Source organism: Protopterus annectens, chromosome 3.part1 (assembly GCF_019279795.1).
Source record: "Protopterus annectens isolate FY-2018-M chromosome 3.part1, PAN1.0, whole genome shotgun sequence".
Classification (NCBI taxonomy): domain Eukaryota; kingdom Metazoa; phylum Chordata; order Ceratodontiformes; family Protopteridae; genus Protopterus; species Protopterus annectens.
The window spans coordinates 376,055,354-376,078,810 of record NC_056732.1 but is presented as its reverse complement, the minus strand read 5'-3'; the positions used below and the strand labels follow the sequence as shown (position 1 = coordinate 376,078,810).

Here is a 23,457-nt window from a genome sequence, read left to right as displayed (position 1 = left end):
CTTGAAGGACATCACCCATTCTCGCATGTCTTTCGAATGCCACTCGACTGCAGGGAGGATATGCAGACTCCACACAGAAGGCACCCCCGCCGAAAATCAAACTGGAGAACCTCTTGCTGTTTGGCAAGAACGCTATTGCTGCACCACCGTGGCTTCCATATCTAGAGTAATTAGATAAATATTCTTCTACATATCTGCCTTTTAAAACTTACAGTTAGCGAATTAAGGAAGTTTCGCAGTACCTGTGCGATTTTTGAGCCATGAATTGTTCTTTTTCATTAAATGTAGATGCCTCTCGATTTTCAGCTTTGTAATACTGCAGTTTCCTTCCTGGATGCCAATCTGGTCAAGCTATTGGATGGCACAATGCATCCACATGGTTCTTGCTTCTTTTTGGGACCTCTTGGCTGCCGTAGACTGGAACTGGCTCTGACATCAATGAATGAGATAATTACCATGTGTGACGTAAGGTCAAAGGTCACGTGATGTCTGATGTGTCACAGCTTCCTGAAAAAATGTCTTTAAAATGTTGCAAAGGAAAAGAAAGCCCATGGAGACTTTCTTGCAATATAAAGGTAAAAAAATCTTCAGAAACTTCAAAATAATGCATAAAAATACTAGCGACTCCTGTATTTTGTCAGATTTAAGGTTGTTAACAGTTTAAATGCATTTTAAATGCTGATAACAGTATAAATGTTACTTACATTTCACTGGTTAGTTTGGAGGGATTTCACTGAATACTTTTAAGAAAGCTGAGTTTGCTACTTCTTTACTTTTTAGTTGGTATGTAGACCCCTTGTATTGGAATTGTAGAGAAGCAGGATACTTCATTTGGAACTTTATTTTGTTTTTTATTAACTATGTACAGAAAGGTGATAGAATTTGTCTCTGTTACTTGATAGCTAAGGGTAAGTCCTGTGCAACTGCTATTTTATTGCCTTTCCAAATGTTTTTTTTAGTTTTGCCAGCTTGTAAAACCATGTTAGCATGAGCTGCATTCAGTAGTCTCACGGAGACTTGCCTTGGGGCATCAAGACTTTGAGATTTTCTTAATGCTCCATGAAATCTCTCCATTACAAAGTTTTGTACTGCAGCATTTTTGTCCAAGAGTATTTCAAAGATTTCTTTTATTGCAGTATGTAGAGAAGCTTGTTTGCATGACTCAGGGATGCCCCTGATAAGCAAATTATTTCTTCTGGATCTTGCTTCTAAATCTATTATTTTTTGTTGTAGTTCAGACACCGTTTTTTTCTGGGGCATTAGTACTTCTTCTGATTTCTTCTTTATTTCATTTTCTACAGTTTTCTCTTCATTTTTCTAAAGTCTAGAAAATATTTGATCTAAAGTACTTCCAAAAGCATTTCGTTTTGTAGAAAAGGAGTGTATTTCTTCTTGCAAGGGTGTTAGACTTGCTTTGAGTTCTTCCATAAAAAGGGGTTGTTCTGTCTTCATTTTGGCAGTCTGATTCTGTAGGTATGTTTGCTGTTTTGCAGTTTGTCTCTTTGTACAGACTTCTTTCTCCAGTGAAATTAACTGTGAAACTCTTGTTTTTGATGTTTGAGCTTCAACTGAGTCCATGTTTCTGTATTTATCAAAGTTTTTCATTTTTTGTGTAGCTTCCTGTAGTTTATCGGTGAGGCCTGAACTGGTTCTAGAAATTCCCCTTTCAGCACATGTGGTTTTACAGATAAGTATATAAAAATAAATTATGTACATTTTGCAAAATTGTCTGAAAAGATGCTTTAGTATCCAGTATAGTACAGCATTTCTTGATTTTTGATGAGTTGGTAGAGATGCTGAAGCCTGGATTGGGTTAGATTATAACATTTTATCAGGAGCTGACTGAAAAGTGTGCTTCCTAGCTGGGGGCCATCTTGGAATCCTCTCCTGCACTAAAGTTTGCCAAACTTGCTTACCCATAAGCTGCAACAAATTGTAAGTAGGGGCAGAAAAAAAAATTCTTGCCTCTTTCTGATGTGAAAGAAATCTCTTTATTTTAACCTCAAATCCACAAACAGCAGGAAGGGTACAAAAGCAGCACATTGTTAACTTAGTCAAGGAGACAGCACATGGAAGGAAGTTAAAATTATATGCATGGAAGCCTGATGCATGCACGTACTGTACTGGATTCTTTATATTTTTTTAACTAACTGCTGGCTTTTGAGCATGTAATGTGCATGTAAAACAGTTATTGTGACCCTTTAGATGACTGAATAAATATCAGGAAGCTGGAGAGCTGCACGAGGCATGTAGGCTGCAGGTTGGCCATTTCTTCTTTAAGGGAAAAGTACAGTTTTGTACCTACCATAAATGTAGATGTTCGAAGATCCACATTGCTGCAGTCCTTACTTATGGGTAGTCCGCTGTCCTCGGTCGGCCCGAATACCAAAGTATTAGGGTGACGTCGGTCATGGGTGCTCAGAACTGACATCAGAGCATCAGGGTATAAAAGCGCATGACCGACATCATATTCTCAGTCTTTTCTTGCCCCAGATGTCAGAAGGCCCTAACAAGAAAGGCCACCGCCCAAAAACAGGATACCTCCCAAAAACATGCCCAACAACAACCATCACCCAAACCATATTACCATGCCAAACTACAGAGGGGAAGGAGGGAGGGTAAATTGGACTGCAGCAATGTGGATCTTTGAACATCTACATTTATGGTAGGTACAAAACTGTACTATGTTCTTCATCTCACATTGCTGCAGTCCTTACTTATGGGTAGAATCCCAAAGCAGAGGAAAAGGGAGGATGGCAAAATCATAAAGTATTAGGGGCTGCTAAAATGCCCTGTAATATAGCAGAGGCAAATCCAGCCCTAGACTTAGAATAAAGAGGAAGGTGGTAATGCTTGGAAAAAGTACGTACTGAACTCCCAAGTGGCTGCTTCCAAAATATCTTTTGTAGCTACCCCCCTTAGAAAGGCAGTAGAAGTGGCAGTAGCTCTAGTGGAATGAGGTCTGATTCCAGCCGGAACCTCCTTACCATGATGGGAATAACAGAAAGAAATACAAAACCCAATCCATTTAGAAATAGTTTGTTTTGAAACAGGTTTCCCCTGAGAACCCAAAGCAAAAGAAACAAACAACTGCTGAGACTGCCTGAACCCCTTGGTTCTGCTCAAATAATAACGTAACTGTCTATGAATATCCAAAGTATGCAAAATCTTCTCCCCTTTATTTTGGGGGTTGGCATAAAAGGTAGGCAAATGAATAGTTTGGTTCAAGGCCACACTAGAAACCACTTTAGGCATAAAGGAAGGATTAGTACGCAAGGATACCCTATCCTTATGAAAAATCAGGAAAGGTTCCACTGCCATAAGGGCCTGTAATTCAGAAACCCTTCTTGCAGAGGTAATGGCCAACAAAAAAGCAGTCTTCCATGATAAATACTTTAATTCAGCAGTAGCTGCAGGCTCAAAAGTTGTAGAGTAAGTTTTTCCAACACAAAATTGAGATCCCAAGCAGGAGTAGGAGCTCTACGTGGGGGTCTTATGTTCTTTGCCCCTCTAAGAAATTGCTTAAACAAAGGATGGGAAAACAAAGGAGGGTCACAGTCATAGTGAGCAGAAATGGCTGCAGCATGAATCTTTATCGAGGAGAAAGACAAACTCTTGTCCAATAACTCAGTAAGATATTGAAGAGAAACACTTAAATCAGGCTTGGAAACATCAAAGTCCTTCGCTCTGCTCCAAAGAAAAAATCTCCTCCATTTATTTGCGTAAACTTTCCTTGTACTAGGCCTTCTGGCCTCCAAAATAACATTCAAAACTTGTTGTGGAAGCTGAGACCCTCCAGGGTCTAGAACAGAATATGCCAGGCTGTGAGATGCAGAGACTGAATCTTGACATTGAGGAAGTGATTGCCCTCCTGAGACAAAAGATGCGGAATCAAAGGCAGAGGCCATGGAGGCTCCCGTACTAAACTCCTCAGTAGTGGGTACCAGTGCTGTCGAGGCCAATCCGGCGCTATCAGAATCATGGATGGCTTGTCTATTCTGGCCTTCAGGAGTACCTTGGGAATGAGAGGCAGAGGTGGAAAGGCATAGACATGAAGATTGCTCCAACTGAATGATAAGAGCATCCACCTTCCAAGCTGTGGGTTGAAACATTTTTGTGCAAAACTTTGGCAACTGGTAATTTAGTGGAGAAGCGAACAGATCTATGTCTGGAGTCCCCCATAACACTGTCAACTTTTGAAACACATGAGGATCCAGTTTCCACTCGTGAGGATCCACAATTTGTCTGCTCAACACATCTGCTAAGGAGTTCTGTGCTCCTGGTAGAAACCTTGCCTGAAGATTGAGGTGTAAACTGAGAGCAGTCTCCCACAAAATCATCGCTTGCCTGCAAAGAGGGTACGAATGGGTTCCCCCTTGCTTGTTGATGTACCACATGACAGTAGTGTTGTCTGTTTGAATCAACACCTGTCCTGGGTGAAGTAAATCCCTGAAAGCCATCAATGCAAATTGAACTGCTAACATCTCCTTCAAGTTGATATGCAAATGTTGAAGTCTGACAGGCCACGTGTCTTGCACCCATTTTCCATTGAGATGTGCTCCCCAAGCCTTGTCCGAGGCATCTGTCGTGAAAATCTGACTCGCCTCTGGTCGGGTCATAGAGAGTCTCTTGTTTAGGTGACATTCCTGAGCCCACCACAAAAATTCCTTCTGAATGCAAGGTATTATTGGAATGACAGTGTCTAGATCTTGGCAGTGTTGTGTCCATACATTTTTGAGATACCATTGAAGCTTCCTCATATGCAGTTTGGCATTGGGAAGCACCAGAATACAAGATGCCATGAACCCCAAGGCTTGAAGGACTGTCCTTGCAGTCAGCCCGGACTGTAGAGACATTTGATGGAAATAAAGAGAAAGGCTTCTTTGTTTGTCCGGGGTCAAAAAGGCCATCTGGGAAGCTGTATTCAGTCTCACACCCAGAAAGCACATGTCCTGAGAGGGTACTAGACTGGACTTTGTTTCGTTCACAGAATACCCTTGGCATCTTAACACTACCATCACATACTGTAGATGATGAAGAAGTTCGTCTTTGTGCTGTGCAATCATCAGGCAATCATCCAAATAAGGATAAATCTGTATTCCTCTTAACCTGAAAAAGGCTATCACTGGAGCCAGAACCTTTGTGAACACTCTGGGCGCAGTAGATAAGCCAAAGGGCAATGCAGAGAACTGATAATTGGAATGTCCAGATAAGTGTTGAGGATAGATAAATCCAAAATTGGTCTCCACGTGTTCCCTTTCTTTGGTACTAGAAACAGGCGAGAATAAAATCCTAGTCCCACTTCTGACAGAGGAACTGGCTGAATAGCTCCTATTTGAAGAAGCAAAGAAATCTGCTTGTGAGCCTCTATCCTTTGCCGAGGAGGAACGTCTGGCATACCTTTGAAAGGAGGCAATGTATGGAAATAAAACTTGTAGCCTCGGTTTATAATGTCCAAATCTCATTTGTCCTGGGTGACTAAAAGCCAGTTTTGCTTGAAGAGTGCTAACTTTCCTCCCAAAGGAGTTGCCAGGCAAGAGGAATCTGTCAGCTGAAAATGCAGGTCATTGGGCCTGTTTACGAAAGGACTGGCCCCTGCCCTCACCTGCAGACTGTGCAGGCGAACTCCAAGTTCTAGGCCTGAATGTACTGTGAGCTCTGCCCCTGCCACGTCTAGATCTACCCCTAGATTGAGAATCAGAAGAAGGGTAGGTCCACCCCTTAGTACGCCAATTTCTACTAAACTTTGGAGGTTGCACCTGCAAAAAATCTTTAACAGTCTGCATAGACTTAGCCTTGTCTTCCATTTTCTTCAAAACCGACTCCACAGGGGGACCAAACAAAACTTCAGACTGTAAAGGGGCATCCAGAATTCTAGTTTTAACATGCTCGGACAAATTCTGATCCTTAAGCCAGGCGTGCCTGCGAAGAACTGAACCAGTGGCAGCCACCCTAGAAGAGGCCTGCACAGCATCAAAACCACACTGCAAAGAATGCTTACCCACCTGTTCAGAGACATGTACTAAATCCTGCAATTCTTTACACTCTATGCCCTCTGCCAAAGCATCCACTTTAGATTTTAGCTGAGAAAGGAGGAAATTCTGATACTTCAACATGTGAAACTGGCAATTTAAAGCCCTCATTGCTAAAGTAGAAGAGGTATACACCTTCTTACCCCATCTATCCAAAGCTCTAGCTTCCTTATCTAGAGGAACCGGATTCTTTACAACAGAGGCTCTAACACCCTTAGGCCCCTGACTAATAGTTTCTGGGTCCGCCCTAGGACTCTTATACAGATATTTATGAGCCTCAGGCACCCTGTAATATCTGTCCGGTTTAACTGGCGAGGAGGCAAAGAATCTGGATTAAGGGAAGCCTCCGAGAAAACATCTTGAACAACATCCAAAACAGGAGGTATAGCCAAGGGTCTATGCTGTGGTAAAAACAAGAATTCCCTAAGCCTCTTCCTTGAATCAGAGAAATCCTGTCCTTCCCACTTAAAATGCTCCCTCATGGAATGCAAAGTTTCTGAAAATGAAAAATCCTCTGGAGGAGAAGCAGAAGGAGTGGAATCCTCTGCATCAGAATCCGAATAAGGAGGGAAATCTAGAATATCTTCAGCAGGAGACTCTGAGTCATCTGAGGCCTGATCCAAACTTTCCAACTCTGGCTCCACCCTGGGCCTCTTATCAGGAGGGGGCATAGAACCTCTAATCAAAGTAATCAAATCTTCTGCCATTTTAAGCATGTGCTTTTTAGGCACAGACCCTGAAGTACCTGGAGGGACACCAGAGGAAGGCAAAACAGATCTGCCCTTAGAAGAAGCCTTAGAAATAGAAGCAGAAGGCTTAACCACCTTAGGCATAGAAGGGAGAACAGTAACTTGAGAGGCCCCTTCAGCCTGACCTGACTCCTGGGAGGCCACATCCTGCAAAATCAAAGTTTCCCCCTGAGACTCAACAGAAACTTCAGCCGGATCCCCCTGCTCTACTGTAGCTTCTGCAGGATCGGCGTCCGAAACGGACGAATCAACCTGTCTAGGTTTCAAGGATTTGTCTTTGCGCTTCTTCGTGGAAGCGGCCGGAGGAACCAACGGCATATTATAATTACACCGCTTACCAAAGACTAACCTAGCACAATCTAACCTTCTTTTTATAGTGCGCTTATTAAACCTAGCACAAAACCGACACCCGACAACGTCGTGGTCCGTCCCAAACAAGGAATGCAAAGAGAGTGATAATCCCTATGCGGTATCTGTTTCCCACAAGAAATACAATTATTCACTTTTTCTGACATCCGGAATTAAATGAGGCAAGAAAAAACAAAAATATTCCCCAACGGGGTACTTAGCCCAACTTGGTTTCGGTCTGAAACTCAGAATTCGAAAATTTCAGAACGCCGAACGGCACTCGCAACGCTGCTTCTGCATCGGACCATGCAGCAAAAAAGACTGAGGATATGACGTCGGTCATGCGCTTTTATACCCTGACGCTCTGATGTCAGTTCTGAGCGCCCATGACCGACGTCACCCTAATACTTTGGTATTCGGGCCGACCGAGGACAGCGGACTACCCATAAGTAAGGACTGCAGCAATGTGAGATGAAGAACATCTGGAAAAAAACTTTTAAGGATTTTTTTTCTTTTGGCTGGCTTTTTCAACAAATATGTAAATTCTGCCAAGATACATTTGCTTTACTAACCTGGACTCCACTCTCTTTAGTGGTGATCGCACAACATCCTAGCCACTGAATGGGTTTGTTTTCTGTATTTTTTTTTCAGTTATAAAATGTTGCTGCTTCTCCACCTTTTAATAAATCTGTTCATAGGTAGGTACTACGCTATCGGCCCAAGGGCCTATGTAAGCCTAGCCAACAAGGTTCCCTGGCTTACGCCACCCAAGAAAGTTATTTTCCTGTGCCACTGTCGAGCAGAGACACAGAAGTGATCCCCGGGGTGTATTTCCTATTTCCCATCCACTTATCAAGATTTTTCTTGAAGAGTGCTAATGAAGAACTTTGCTTGACATAGATGGGTAGCCTGTTCCAAAGTATGGGAAGTCTCTGTGACAGGAATCTATCCCTCCAGCATGTCCTGTTTATTGTGGTGACAAGCTTTAGATCCCTAGAGCATGTAGCTCGGAGGGATTGGGATTTCTTTAGGTGTAGCATGTCCAACAACGCTGGGTTTGACATAGCTTTATATGTTAGGCAGAGATCACCTCGGAGTAGGCAATATGTTCGGAGTAAAGCTGGAGTTTTTTGAGGCGGTCAGTGTAGGGCATTTGTTTGAGTCCAGTAATCCTCTTTGTGAGATACTTCTGTTGCCTTTCCAGCTGCTGCAGATGTCTTGTGAGGTACATTCCAAAAGGGACGTTGTACTCTATATAATGGGTCTAATGAGTGTCGAGTAAAGGGGAACAATGACCTCTTTTTTACTGGATGAGAACCCTTTTATGATGAGGTGTGCCACGGAGAAGGATTTCCTGACTACTGTGACGATGTAACTATCAAAGGAGTGACTACTGTCCACCTGGGTCCCAAGATCTCTTATCACGCATTAGGTGTTAAGTAGATTGCTGCCTATGTGGTAGCTCATGGGTACAGAGTTTTTACCAAAGAGGATGACACTGCACTTTTTGGCATTGAGCTTGAGGCCATGGCTCTGATACCAGGCATCTGTCTCAGCGAGGCCCTTCTGTAGGATGTCCACATCATTTGGGGACTTGACTATGGCTCCTTGTTTGCAGTCATCTGCGAACTTAGTTAGCCAGAGGCCTTCTGTGTTGGCCTGTACTTCAGAAAAGTAGATACCAAACAGGAGAGGTCCCAGGACGGAACCCTGTGATGCTCCACCTGTCACTGTATTGAGGTCAGATTTGGAGTCTGCAACTTTTACAGTGTGGGCTCTGTCAGTGGGCCAGTTGGCAACCCATCTTGTGACGTAGGGATTTATACCTAGTTTAGTGAGTTTAGCTATAATTCCAGAATGGGGGATGGTGTCGAAAGCCTTGGCGAGGTCAAGATAGGCTGTGTGAACCACCTTTCCCTCATCTATGGCTTTGGTGACTGCCTCAAAGAAGTCGATCAGGTTCAGGAGGCATGATCTGCCTTTCACAAACCCGAACTGGGTGGGATCCAGAGTTTGGAGGTTACCAATGTCTTTGTTTATGAGTTCCATGATGATACGTTCCATGGCCCTGCAGACCAGGCTCGTCAGGCTAATAGGTCGATTGTTCCCAGGATCAGTGGTGGCTCCCCCTTTGTGGAGTGGGATAACTGTTGCTGTGCGCCATTCAGTGGGCACAAAGCCTGATGCAAGGCTACTGTTGAACATGGTGCTTTAAGTGGGGAGCCAGTTTGTTCCGAAGTTCGTGTAAAACGCAGCCTGTTGTCTGGTCCCATGGATGCTGTTTTTTTGGCTTTAGAGAGTGCAGCTTTTACCTGCATAGCTGTAATTACAGGGACTTTGCATTCTTTCTGTACAGATATGGGCCCTTTAGGGGGGTGAGAGGGAGGTAAAGTTAGCACTGACCCTATCTGCCAGGATGCTGGCAATATCAATTGGTTCTGTAATTTTCTTCCCTTTGTGCTGTAACTCAGAGCAGATCTGGGTGCTGCCATCGAGATTCTTGACATCGCTATAGAATGCTTTGTGGTTGTCCTTGGAATTAGTGGCAATTTTGTTTTTGCAGCTAGCTTTGGAGGATCTTATAAGGGATCTCAGCTTCTTATTGAGGCTGACCAAGGAGCTCCTCCACTCATGGGATTTTACTCTCTTTTGCAACAGTTTCTTCCTTGTGTTGCACAGTTTGTTTATGGCAGGGGACCACCAGATTGGCCTCCTTTTTTTGGAGGATAGCGTCTTGGATCCGTTTGGGATAGCACGTTCCATGCACTCATGTAAGTGCTTATAGAGTGCATTTGTGCAGGATGCAGCAGTTGTAACTATTGTCCATCTGCATGGGTGTCATGATGTTCACCACTTCTGTCTTAAGAAGCATGAAGTTGGCTTTGGAGAAATTTTTTACTGTGGTTTCCTTAATGGGGGGTGGGGGCGGGAAGTGGATATCAAGGATGATTAGCTTATGGTTGGATCGGAACAACGAAGAGTTGACTTCAAGTGTGGAACACAGGTAACTCATGTTGGTAATGACTAGGTCTAGGACATTGTTGCCCCTGGTGGGGGTGCGGATATGCTGATCCAGGGCATTGGAGTTTATGAATTCCAGAAAACGTTGAGCTAAGGAGTAGGTACACGAGTAGTTTTCCCAGTTAATGGTGGGGTAGTTGAAGTCACCCATTATTAGGGTGTTTGGTTGAACCCTAATATTTTCCAGTACATCAAGAAAAGAGGAGTGGGAATCCTGGGGCATGGTGGGGGATCTGTAGCAAGCTACAATTTAGATTGCAGTTTTGCCCGGAGTTAGTTGCACTTGGGATAACCTCGGATGCATTATGCTGAGCAACTAGCCTGGAGGTGTGGATATCCTTAATGAAAATGGGCACACCTCTGCCTTTGGTGTTTTGGTCCAGGTTACATGGCCGAAACATGTGGTATGAGTTATAGCCTGGTAGTGCAGAGGTGCTCTCTGGAGCCTTGAACCAGGTCTCAGTCACTGCACAGATATCGATGCTCTCCATTTTAAGGAGTGCCTCGAGTGAGTGCATTTTGAGATTTAGACTTCCAGCATTGAGTCACATTACCCTCAGTTTTTGTGCTTGCTATGCTTACAGAAGGCTGCTTTTGATGGCTCGTGTCTTAAGTGAGCAACCAGAACCTCTATAGAGTCCCTGAGATCCTGCTTTCCTCTTCAGTCATCAAAATGCAAGCCTTGCTGGTTGAAGGATCAGCATCTGTCAAACATGCATATGACAGCTTGGTCAAGGAGGACATGCCAGACACAGAAGGTGAGGGTGACTGCACAGCAGTCATGACAGTGGCTTCAGCCATAACAGATTTTGTAGTTGGGGGCTGCAAAAGCACCTCTCTTAGTACAGAATCTCAGGATGTCAGGATATCCTCATTTTCCCCTCTCTTTTCTTCTTTTCTCACTCTTCATAGGTTCATACTAGGCTATCTGCCCAAGGGCATTTATAAGCCTAGCCCATAGTTATTTGGCTTTCGCCACCCCTTTAGTTTGAATAAAACTATGCCTAATATTTTGCTGTGCCTCTGTCAAGCAGTGACACTGAAGTAATCCCTGGGGTATATCTGCGATCCCCCATCCATTGGTCAAGATTCCTCTTGAACAAGGCCAGCGAGGTGCTCTGCCTCACATGTACCGGGATTTTGTTCCACAGCATAGGGAGTCTCTGGGTGATGAATCTGTCCCTCCAGCATGTTCTATTAATAACCGTGTCAAGGTTTAAGTCTCCCGCCCTTGTGGTTCTGAGGGATCTAGATTTTTTGAGGTGAAGCATATTCATCAAATCAGGGTTTGACATGGCCTTATATGTCAGGCACAGGTCACCTCTGAGCAAGCGGTATGAGACTGAATAGAGCTGGAGTTCTTCCAGTCGGGCAGCATAAGACATATTTTTGAGACCCTTTATCCTTTTGGTGAGGAACTTTTGGGGCCTTTCCAGCTGCTGCAGGTGTCTGGTCAGATACATTCGAATGGGGCATTGTACTCAATCATAGGTCTAATGAGTGATGAGTACAGGGGCGATGACCTCCCTTGATCTAGATGTGAATCCCTTCATGATCAGGTGGGCAATGTAGAAGGTTTTCCTAACTACTTTAGCAACATGAGTGTCAAGCGAAGGCTACTGTCAACCTGGGTCCCCAGATCCCTGATGACTTCTTCTGTGCTCAGTGGATTGCCACCTATATGGTAGCTAGGGGTAACCTTGTTTTTCCCGAAGGGTATGACTATGCATTTCTTGGCATTTAACTTTAGGTCATGGCTCTGGCACCAGTTATCCGTTTCTGTGAGGCCCTTCTGAAGGATATCTGTGTCAGATGTGTTTTCGACTATGGCCCAGTTTGCAGTCATCTGCAAACTTTGTCAGCCATAACCCTCCTGTGTTTGCTTGTACTTCAGAAAAGTAGATGCCGAACAAGAGTGGACCCAGGACTGAGCCCTGTGGGACACCACTTGTGACAGGCTTTGAGTCTGACATGGCTCCAGCAACTCTGACCCTGTGGGTTCTGTCACTTAGCCAGTTTGCAACCCATCTTGTGATGTATGGGTTTACATTCAAGCTGATGAGTTTTTTTGATGATACCTGAGTGGGGTATTGTGTGAAGGCCTTTGCCAGGTCAAGGTAGGCTGTATGGACTGCCTTTCCCTCATCAATGGCCTTGGTGACTGTCTCAAAAAAGTCAACCAAGTTTAAAAGGCATGATCTGCCTTTGACAAAGCCAAACTGGGTTGGATCCAAAGTCTGCAAGTTCCCTATGTCTTTATTTATGAGTTCCATTATGATCCTCTCCATGGCTTTGCAGATAAGGCTTGTCAAGCTAATGGGACGGTAATTTCCAGGGTCGGTGGAGGCACCGCCCTTGTGAAGTGGGACCACAGTCGCCGTGCGCCACTCCTTGGAGTGCGATCCTGAGGTGAGGCTAAGATTAAACAGCTGTCCTAACTGCGGGTTTAATTCCTCATTGAGTTCATGGAGCACACAGCCGGGGACACCATCCGGTCCCATGGATGCTGTGTTTTTTGCTTTGGAGAGAGCAGTTCTCACCTGGCCGTTGGAGATGTTTGGGGGGTAACAACGCTCTGGTATAGATAGCTCTCATTTTGGGGGGGGAGAAGTTTGCACTGAACCTGTCAGCCAGTATGTTGGCAATGTGTGTAGGTTCAGTAACCTTCACATCATTTTGAACTAATTCTGAGCATATCTGGGAGTTTCCTCCTAGGTTTCTAACATAGCTAAAGAAGGCCTTATGATTGTCTTTTGAATCCTTGGCGATTTTTCTCTCAAAATTTGCCTTGGATGATTTTATGAGAGCTCTTAGTTTTTTACTTATAATGATCAAAGGTGTCTTACCTTTCAAGGATTTTGCTCTATCTTGTAGTAGCTTCCTCCTTTTGTTGTAGAGCTTGTTTATGGCTGGGGTCCACCAGACTGGACGCTTGCCTTTGGTACAAAGAGTGTTAGTTTTGTTTGGGATTGCCTGATCCATGCAGTCCTGTAGGTGCTGGTAGAAGGCATTTGTAAGTGATTCAGCGGTTTGAGTAATGTTTACCACTGGCTCAGGGGCCTTAAAGGAGACCACACTAGTTTTTAGAAGTGTGAAGTCGGCTTTTGAGAAGTTTTTCACTGTGGTCTTTTTGTTTCAGGTGGGGGATGAGGACCTCCAGCGAGATTAGTTTATGATCTGATCTCACCAGTGAGGGGTATACTTCCGGTGTTGAACATTGTGATCCCATGTTCGTGATGATGAGATCAAGTATGTTTTCTCCTCTTGTGGGGATGGTGACTAGTTGTTCCATGGCATTTGAGTTTATGAACTCCAGGAACCTTTCGGCTAGAGTGTTTGGGCTTGAGTAGTGTTCCCAGTCTATATTAGGGTAGTTGAAGTCACCTAGTATGATGGTGTTTGGAGATACATTTATCCCCTCCATTGTTTTCAGGAAGGCCATGTGAGGTTCCTGAGTTTGAGAGGGTGGCCTGTAACATGCTACAAATTGCAGAGCAGTCTTGCCTATGGTTAATTGCACCTGGATGGTCTCCGATGCATCGTGCGTTGCCACCAACCTTGAGGTGTGGGTGTCCTTTATGAATATGGACACCCTCCTTTCTTGGTGTTGTCCGGATTTTGGGGCGGAACGCATGATATGAGGTGAAACCTGCTAGTGCTGGGGTGCTCTCAGGAGCCTTGAACTAGGTTTCTGTCACAGCACAGACATTGATGTTCTCCATACTGAGAAGGGCCTCGAGTGCGTGCATCTTGAGATTGAGACTTCTGGCATTGAGCAGCATTACCCTTAGTTTTTCTACTTTCTTGTGTTCTAGGGTGGTAGGTTTAGAATTTGAGCCTTGCCTAAAAAAGGCACTATGGGGGTGGCAAGAGCCTTTGCCAATATCCGGAAGCCTAGGGGTGACAGGTGCAAGCCGTCCCTTGCGAAGCAGCGTGGCTTGTCCAGCATGTCATGCCAGGCAGACAGACATTGGATCCCCTTTGAATGACACCAGAATTTAAGCCAATTATTAAAGCTGATCATCCTATCACTGTATTGTGGCATCATTCTAGGTGAAGGTAGGATACTGCTCAAGGTCAGGGTCATACCTGCCTGGGCTACATAATCAGAGAGCTCCTCAATGTCTCTTTTCATGTAGTCCAAGGAGGTACGTCTCAGGTCGTTGACACCAGCGTGGACAATGACTGAGTCGTACTTGTACCTGCTGTTGAGAGACCTGAGTGCTTGTGTTATTTGGCGGATTCTAGCGCCCGACAGGCAGCTTACTGTGACCTCCTTACTCAGTCTGGTGAGCGGGACGTCAGTGTGTCTGACTATGGAGTCACCTATGACAAGTATGTTTGGTGTTGTATTTGGCCTTAAGGGCAGTGACTGCTTTGCACACTGACTTTGTTGTTTATGTGTTGTTTGTGTGGTGTATTGAGTTTGCAGTTGCTTGGGTGTCTGCTTTGGAGGCCTCTGCTGTTTAGGTAAATTTTTACTCAGAACCTCCCAGTATGTCTTAGTGTGTTTATGTGTTTGATTCAGTGGTGTGGTTGAGTTATGTGAGACTGGTATTGTGGTGTGTGTAGTTGCCTTCTCCTCCTGCCTGGTCTTGCCAGTCCTGAGTTGAGAGAGCTCAGCCTCCAGTCTGGCTAAATAGCTGCATCTCTCACAAGTGTTAGTGTTACATGGGAGGAGGAGGAGATGGTTGTCCGTGTACATGAGGCAATTGTAACATTGTCTCAGAATTCCCAGATTCACCAAATGGGCAGGAGAGGACGCCAGCATCTGACCCTTCGACATGCTAGAAAGAATTATGAGTTGGTATGAGACAGAAAAGTAGTGGGCTTAGCAGGGAAGTGGGCACTCCTGGGGGGTTTTGCTAGTGAGAGATTTGTATAATATAGGAGTGCTTGACCTGCAAAGAGAATGCTTATAAGACAAGGGATATGCTTATAAGACAAGTGCTGAGCTTTTGAGAAGAAAAAGCTATTTGGAACAAGTGCTGCACTTTTTAGTGTAGGTGTAAACTGTTTAGGTTCCTAACAGAGCAGTTCTAAGGGAAAAATTGAAGAACAGACTTTCTGGAGCCAGAAAGAGTTTAACCTTGTTTAACCGGCTGCCCGATGCTGCTCTAGTGGCAACTCCGCACTAAAAGGCTAAAGCACGTTAAAGCGTGCTTGATAGCAGGGGCTGGAAAGAAGCAGGAATAGACCCAAAATGGAAAATAAAACTACAGTTTCAAGTCAGTAACCACCTCTACGGGGGGCAGGGAAGCTGCTCAATGTTAGTCACTGCCACTGAAGAACAGAGAGACCCTCCTTCAGCCCAAGCAAAAATGGCCTCACAGAAACTTTCAAACAGTTCAGGAACAGCAAGCCTGTAACTGAACTTTTTAACTCTCAGAAAAGTGGGAAAAAGCAAGATTTTTTTTTTGTTTTGTTTTTACAGAGATAGCAGAGGTTCACAAGTAATATCAAGTTATAACAGTGCAGTAAATGACCCCACACAAGAGTGCTAGGTCAAGGACAGAAAATATGCAAGTTTTAAGAAAAAAACGATTTAAAATTAAGTGCAAACAGGAAATTCAGCAAACAGCTTTTGGTTGTGCTCTAAATACAGCTACTAATACAGAAATCAAGTTTAACAAGCCAGAAAATGCTCAAGCTAGGCAGCTATGCAGAAAAACTTAGCAAATAAACAGAGAAAAAATACTTAAAATCTCAAAAGTGGCTCCCTTCTTCTCTCAGCGTTTTTTCCTCTTGGATGGTGCTTCACCAACAGCCAACAAGCCTGAAAAGATGCTCAAACCACGAGGCAACTAGGTTTTAAGAGAGGAAGATGAAGGAGTTATGGAAATGACCCCTAGTGGCCAATAAAACTACAGTTTCAAGTCAGTAACCACCTCTACGGGGGGCAGGAAAGCTGCTCAATGTTAGTCACTGCCACTGAAGAACAGAGAGACCCTCCTTTAGCCCAAGCAAAAATGGCCTCACAGAAACTTTCAAACAGTACAGGAACAGCAAGCCTGTAACTGAACTTTTTTAACTCTCAGAAAAGTGAGAAAAAAGCAAGATTTTTTTTGTTTTTGTTTTTTACAGAGATAGCAGAGGTTCACAAGTAATATCAAGTTATAACAGTGCAGTAAATGACCCCACACAAGAGTGCTAGGTCAAGGACAGAAAATATGCAAGTTTTAAGAAAAAACGATTTAAAATTAAGTGCAAACAGGAAATTCAGCAAACAGCTTTTGGTTGTGCTCTAAATACAGCTACTAATACAGAAATCAAGTTTAACAAGCCAGAAAATGCTCAAGCTAGGCAGCTATGCAGAAAAACTTAGCAAATAAACAGAGAAAAAAATACTTAAAATCTCAAAAGTGGCTCCCTTCTTCTCTCAGCGTTTTTTCCTCTTGGAGGGTGCTTCACCAACAGCCAACAAGCCTGAAAAGATGCTCAAACCACGAGGCAACTAGGTTTTAAGAGAGGAAGATGAAGGAGTTATGGAAATGACCCCTAGTGGCCAATAAAACTACAGTTTCAAGTCAGTAACCACCTCTACGGGGGGCAGGGAAGCTGCTCAATGTTAGTCACTGCCACTGAAGAACAGAGAGACCCTCCCTTAGCCCAAGCAAAAATGGCCTCACAGAAACTTTCAAACAGTTCAGGAACAGCAAGCCTGTAACTGAACTTTTTTAACTCTCAGAAAAGTGGGAAAAAAGCAAGATTTTTTTTTTGTTTTTGTTTTTCACAGAGATAGCAGAGGTTCACAAGTAATATCAAGTTATAACAGTGCAGTAAATGACCCCACACAAGAGTGCTAGGTCAAGGACAGAAAATATGCAAGTTTTAAGAAAAAAACGATTTAAAATTAAGATTGTTCTGTTTTTGGAGGTAGGCTCCTGGGACCTTGGACATCACCACAGTAGCTCTAAATCCGGCTTGTGCCTCTTTTTAGGCATTGAACTCCAGTAAGGAATATTGGCAACTATGGACAGTCCTCTGGGAAGATGTATAGTAGGGACAGGAGTCCATGTCCTGTAGTCTGAGGCAATAGAGACACTTACTGTGACAACCCAACCTTTATGTAGTATTTGTTTACCATAAGTCAAAAACAATTATTAACTTTAGAAATAGCTTCTCCTGCACTACACTCAGTATCAAATGTTAGCTTTCAATATATATGTAACTGTAACAAATAAAAAAAATTCCCTAAAGTGTACTTATCTGTCGTGCAAAGACTGAATCTGGTTGACTGAGACTACATGTGCTGTTCAGGGATAAATACAACTGCATGGCAGTAACGATCTGCAGGTGGCATGCACTGGAAGGAAGGAGGGCATAGGCTAAGGCCTTAAAGGGGGGTACAGCTTTGGAAGACTGGCTGTCTACAGGCTACCTGCATGGCAGGATGCCCCAAACGCTAAGACTACAACTGTGACCACATTAATGAACATCTTTACAGAAACATCACATTGTGAAGCACTTTTGTTTAACATCTTCTGACTATATCATCTGCATCAGAAAGCCATACATGAAAGAATAAAACAGATATGTCATTAACCCACTCACATGACCTTAACCTGGTCTGTGACATCAACATGACTTGTTGGCGGGACAGATTAGTGTCCCAGAGACTCACCTTTCTGTGGACAACTGCATGGGACACAGAAAATACACCCTTTGGATTCCACCTGTGTTCCTGCTGGACAGGGGCATTGGGTGCTGACTTGTCGGAACATGGGCTAAATTCTTGGCTAGGCTTGTAAGGGCCAATAACTTAGTAACTTCCTATGATCCATACCAGTTAATCTATGAGAAGGATCCTTCTTGATGACTCCCATGACAGGATAAACCCTCTCTAACAATCAGCACTTGGCACCTTTTTCTGGAAATTTCCATGCTTGTGGACTTGTACATATCCATGGCAATGCACATTATGTCAATTATTGGCAAAATAAATACATTTATACTGTGCACATTGTTGTGTCCCCTTACCCCTACCTGCACATCAAGACCAGTGAAGATGCAGCACACCCACTGCTAACCAGTGATATACAAGGATTGACTTGCTTGACTTACAGGACTTCCAATAGTCACAGCCACCATTCAGGAAGGGTCAGGTTTGGAGATCAGCCACTTGTTATATTTAACCTTGTGGATATTCCTTGAGGGGTCCAATGGTTGGACTGATTCCCAAGCGAGAACCAATGGACCTAACCTGAAGACTGCAACACAGAAGATTGCTTGGGAAGTGAATGCCATGGACCCAGGGCCATTGCAATGAAACTTGCCAAGGATAGCAAACTGAGTACTGCAGACAGCTGCTCTTAGAGGACAGAATGACCTACAGCATTAGTCAACTAGCAAAATATATACTAGCATCTAGTACTACTCTTCCATGGGGAGGGCGTCAAAAACTATTCACTCCACTGGTCCACTAAGACACAATTCCACCCCAGAACTACTTCAGAAGGAGAACCACCACTTTTGGGAGTGGGAAGTGCGCCTCCCTTCCATACCTCCTGGCACCCATCCACCATGGGGAACTGAGAGAATTAAGGTCCAATGAAGAATGAGAAACACCTCCTTGTAGAAAAGGAAGAGAAGGGAGTATAAGGATGCTTAAAAGAGGAAGAGGTGCCAGCAGCGAACTACCCTCATCTGAGCTGTCATGCAACATGATTAGAAACCCCACTAGGTAGGGCTGCCATCAAGATATTGCTGACTTCCCACCCTGCCCGTCAAATTGATCTGACACCAAACCCTTCCCTCAACCTTCTCACTTAAGTGCAAATGAGATCCAGCAACAGGCATCCATAATCTATGGGGAGACGAGCCACAGACTTCCATTCTCAAAGTATGAACTAGAGTGGAACTTCACCTTGCTGCCAGAAGCTTCATGGAAGGGATACTCTACAACAGGGGAGGAACAGATCCAGATCCCATCCAGAGCCCTGAAATGGACTCAGTAGGGATATGTACAGCTTACTTAATTTGACCCATCAATCAGATGGGATCTGCAGCACAGCCAAAAGCCCTCGAGAAGATGGGGAGGTTGCTATTGAGTAATCCACCTTACATATCACTTCTTGAAAGGGAGAAGGCCAAAGGCCCTCAAATGGAAGAGGAAGTGGAACCTCACCAGTCCTAGTCATCTGCTTCCATGTGGTACTTACTGGCTCTTTAATAATGGCAGGCAGATAGGACTTCCTCCCTTTATGCTTTCATCCACTAATGATACAGGGAGGAAATGCACCCACAAAAGACAGTAGTAACCTAAAATTAAGAGAAGCCTGCCTTGGCAATCCTGGAATGCCCGCCATACTTTGGCGGGAAGCCCAGGTTGCTGGTCCTCACAAGAAGTGGAGAATTCCAGTGTGCAGACAGCATAAACAACTGATATACAGGGCAAGAGAACTGAAGGTGTTCCGCTGCTGGACAGAATGTTCAGAGTGGATTGTCACTGAAGAATCAAAGGGGATTCCAGTGGAGAAACTATTTGCCCCAAAAATCTAAAGCCAGCAAAACCTAAGGCCACTCTTTGGAAGGGGATGCAGAAGAGTTAACTCACTTCACACATCTGTCAACAGCAACAGCCTGAACAGACCTAAGGTTGGAGGCCTATCAGGGCAATATCCTTCCCACTGGTGGGGGATGCTCTCCAACAGTAATAATTCTCTAAACATTTCAATAATCCTTCCCACCACCCTAAGGGGAATGGAGGAGCGGGACCTCGAATGCCCAGTAGACCGGAGAGGTCCCAGGCCAACGGGCTAAGGATGGACAAAAGCCCTTCACCTAGGGGGCAGAGCAGCATAGACCGCTCACTCGTTAGTGAATCCTTGCTGGACTTGCTTCACGGCTTCCAGCTTTGTGAAACAGTGAAATGTCACAGTAGCAGGGGGTTTAAACCGATGAAGTCCTGAGCCCCAACTCTCCATTTCAGGAAGTGGCTTTTTAGAACCACTGGAAGCTACACCTATCTCCTCAGTGGAACAGAAGATTAAACTAGAAGTGTACAATACATCAGCTGACCCAGCTGCAGGGACCAGTAAAGAACAACTGGCATCCTACAGGGCCTCCTCTTTTTTCTAGAACACTGAGAAATCAGTTGGTGAAGAAGTGGACACCCCAAAGTCATGTGGTACAGCCACCTAAAAATGAAGAAGGCATCTAGCAAGGACTCAAGCACCTGCATGAAAAAATTAATTATGTTAAAGAAAAATCCTGCAAAATACCATGCAGGTCACTGTTTGAGTGGGGCTGGCAAATGTGACTAGCCTGAATAACAAAGACAAACCGTCATGTCCACAGCCATGGAACCCTGGAACGAGCAGCCACTGCAGATGATAAACAATTAAACGTGTGATTCTGCCTACAAGACAGCTTTCAAAATCAACATTCTGCCTGATCCCAGACTCGGGGAGGTTCTCTAGAGTGGCTAAGACCCCTCTAATAGGAGGCCCTAGTAGCTGGACATATAAGCTCCCTTAGCCCCCATGTGGCCAAAGAACACACCCTTCCCGTCAACCCTGTCAGCTTCTTGTGCCAGTTATCAAGGGGTGGAATGCAAGCTTGGGAACACAAAAGCCCCTCATACACTCATAAAGAAGTCATCTTTAGGGTGGGCAGACAAGGATTCTCTCCAGGCTACTTGAGGAGAAGCCTTGAAATCAGCTCTTCTTGATGGTGGCAGCAGCAGCTGAGTGAGGGTTCCTCCAGAACTGTGTGATAACACTGACAATGGTGCCCAGCAGGATGTCACACACACCTGCTTTGGACCCGGATATATGCTTAAGCTTAAATATAACCAAAAAGTAAGCTCCACATAATCTTATTAATGGAAATGGTATCTTCTAATGAAGCCGGAGATGATCTAGGACTCCAAAGTTTCATCTGTTTTAGAAAAGAAGATCCCTGCACCTGCCTTCAACAGGGAATCAACCAGGATGGAAACCCTGAAGCCCCCAACCCTGTGATCTAGATTATGTCAATGCTTGAAGAAATATGAGCATACGATCAGTGAGCACAAGGAGTCAGGCAAGCTGGGCTCAGTCATGATACAGAGAGGCCTACATGCATCAGACCAATGCCTTATGGGTGAAACCCTTTACCCACCACTACAAGTCCTAAACAACCAAACAAGCACCTAATCTCTCTCTCTCATGCCAGAACCATAGTTCTTGGCATGGGCTCACATTGCACCCCTTCTACCTTGAAAATGGATAACCAGCTAGATGGACAGATGGTGAGGCTTTTAGACACAGAAGTATTCCTGATTCATGATTAGGTGGTTCAAGAAGCTGTAATGCATGACAAAGTTTGGCCATCTAGGAAGAAAGCTGATTTTAAATGCAGAGTAGCCACCATGGGATGTACCCTTCCCCCAGTGGGGACTGAAGTATGCCTCTTCGCACCCTCAAATTCCATGTAGAAATGGAAGAAAAGATCACAAACATACCCCTGCTAGTTTACAAGGCCGTGTATCAAGCAAACCTATAAATCTACCAGGAACTCTCAAATCAGTCCTAGAAGCAGAATTCCATCAACTCAGTTTTATTACAGTGCTATAAGCATCATAATTTACAATGAAAATCAAAGCTAGAGATAAGACAGTAAAGAAGATCAAATTAATACTGAAGATTTTAGAAGCTACAACAGAAATCAAACACAAAACTCAGGCTGACCCAGCAGGCATCAAGGCGACACTACCTTCCAGCATTTTTTCAAATATGACATTTTTGACAAAGGAAAATAAAGGGATACAAATGTAGGAACATTTTATCAGCCATAGTGAGAAGTCAAATCCAGATTAGATGCTGACTACTGATTATCATGACTGGTGGAGTGTACTAATTGAATCAAGAAAGGACATTATCATCAGAGGTAATTTACCTTTCAGTTTGAAAAATGCCCTTAGATGTTCGGAGACCAAAAATCAACACAGTGGATAATTGTGTTGGGCCATCTATTTTATTCCTAGATCAATATAATTTACTGCATTATGGCACATTTTGGACTCTAGCACTTCTTTCAGCAGATTTGTAAAAGGAAATAAAATACTGTTACATACTTGTTTCTTCCGGTCAGATGAAGGATCAATCATTACATTAAGAAGAGCTGGTGTTCTGCTATCTAACAAGCTGGCTTCAACAGCTTTTTGTAGTTCTAGTGGTGTTTGTATAAAGTAGCCTTTTCCTCTAAATGCAGACATCACTTGTTCATAATGGGTATTAGGAAGAAGAGAAACTGGAGGTACCCTGTGAAAAGCAAATAAAATTGTAATTCAAAAGCACACTATAGACAAATTAATGTAAAAATTAAGAGCAGATTTTAATATTCTTCTTTATGTATATTTAAGACGATTAGGTTTAATGTGCTAGAATAAGAGTTGTAACTGGCAATATTTCAGTGTACGTTTACATCTGCTATGACCCCATCTTCAGTGACAAACAAGTGCACATCTGTTCAGAAAACAAATTATTTATTTTCTCTAAAATACTCAAAACAGATGGAGACCCCGACTTGAAAAGATTACCGTGAGGTTTACATGAGGGGCAACCATTTCTGATTCAGAGACAGCCCCTACTATAGTGCTGAAACATGAAACCATGCAGCACCGAGGTGGGAAATTCCTGAGGTCATGCTAAATCCTACTGAGGCATGCTAGGAAAGAGGAATAGGCTAATTAGCCATGTTCTCTCCCTTGGAACTGCTTGTACTAAGGCATGTACACAGCTAAGTGACTCATGATGCACAGGTCGCCCAGACAGGGAAAGACCTGTATCCCCCCAACCTGCAGAAAGCAATCACAGGAGAGAGGCATTTAGTGAAGACTCTTGGGGCAGTAGAGGGTCTAGGAGACTCCATTTGTAGAAGCTCATAGCACCTCTTCTGAATATCAGACACGTGAGCATAGTCCATTCTGGAAATAGTAACACCAAAGGAAATCTCCTCAAAAGGAGAGTTAGGACCGATAGATTCTTCTTCTTCCTCAGAACCACTGTCAAGTGGCAAAGGAATCTGGGAGGAATATATAAGGGTCTCTTCATCAGAATCAGTATCCTCCTCAGAAGAAGAATTCTGCTCCCTGAGTCTCTTAAGAGGGGTAGAAGACCAGGGTGGAGCAGGAACAGAAATTCCCTACGGAGGCCTTAAGAGACATAAGGACATGAAACAGGCCTTGAGTGAAGTTTTGCCATTCACTCTGAAGATGTTTTGGAGCAAATAAAATATGTTTAGTTTTCTGGTTCGTTTAAAGTGGGACAGCAGCCATGAAAAATCTGGGGGCTCAGACCCTGGCAACACTCAATAATGGTAGG

General features: G+C 44.0%; 1 protein-coding gene across 1 annotated transcript in view; it reads right to left on the bottom strand.

The window, feature by feature from the left end:
* The window catches only part of HACL1 (2-hydroxyacyl-CoA lyase 1), a gene marked incomplete in the record, with an annotated part of 1,125,147 nt that overhangs the window by 30,562 nt on the left and 1,071,128 nt on the right, over positions 1 to 23,457 (bottom strand). Inside the window, 1 exon segment of the mRNA XM_044066839.1 lies at positions 22,209 to 22,395. Coding sequence (XP_043922774.1) covers positions 22,209 to 22,395 — 187 coding nt within the window.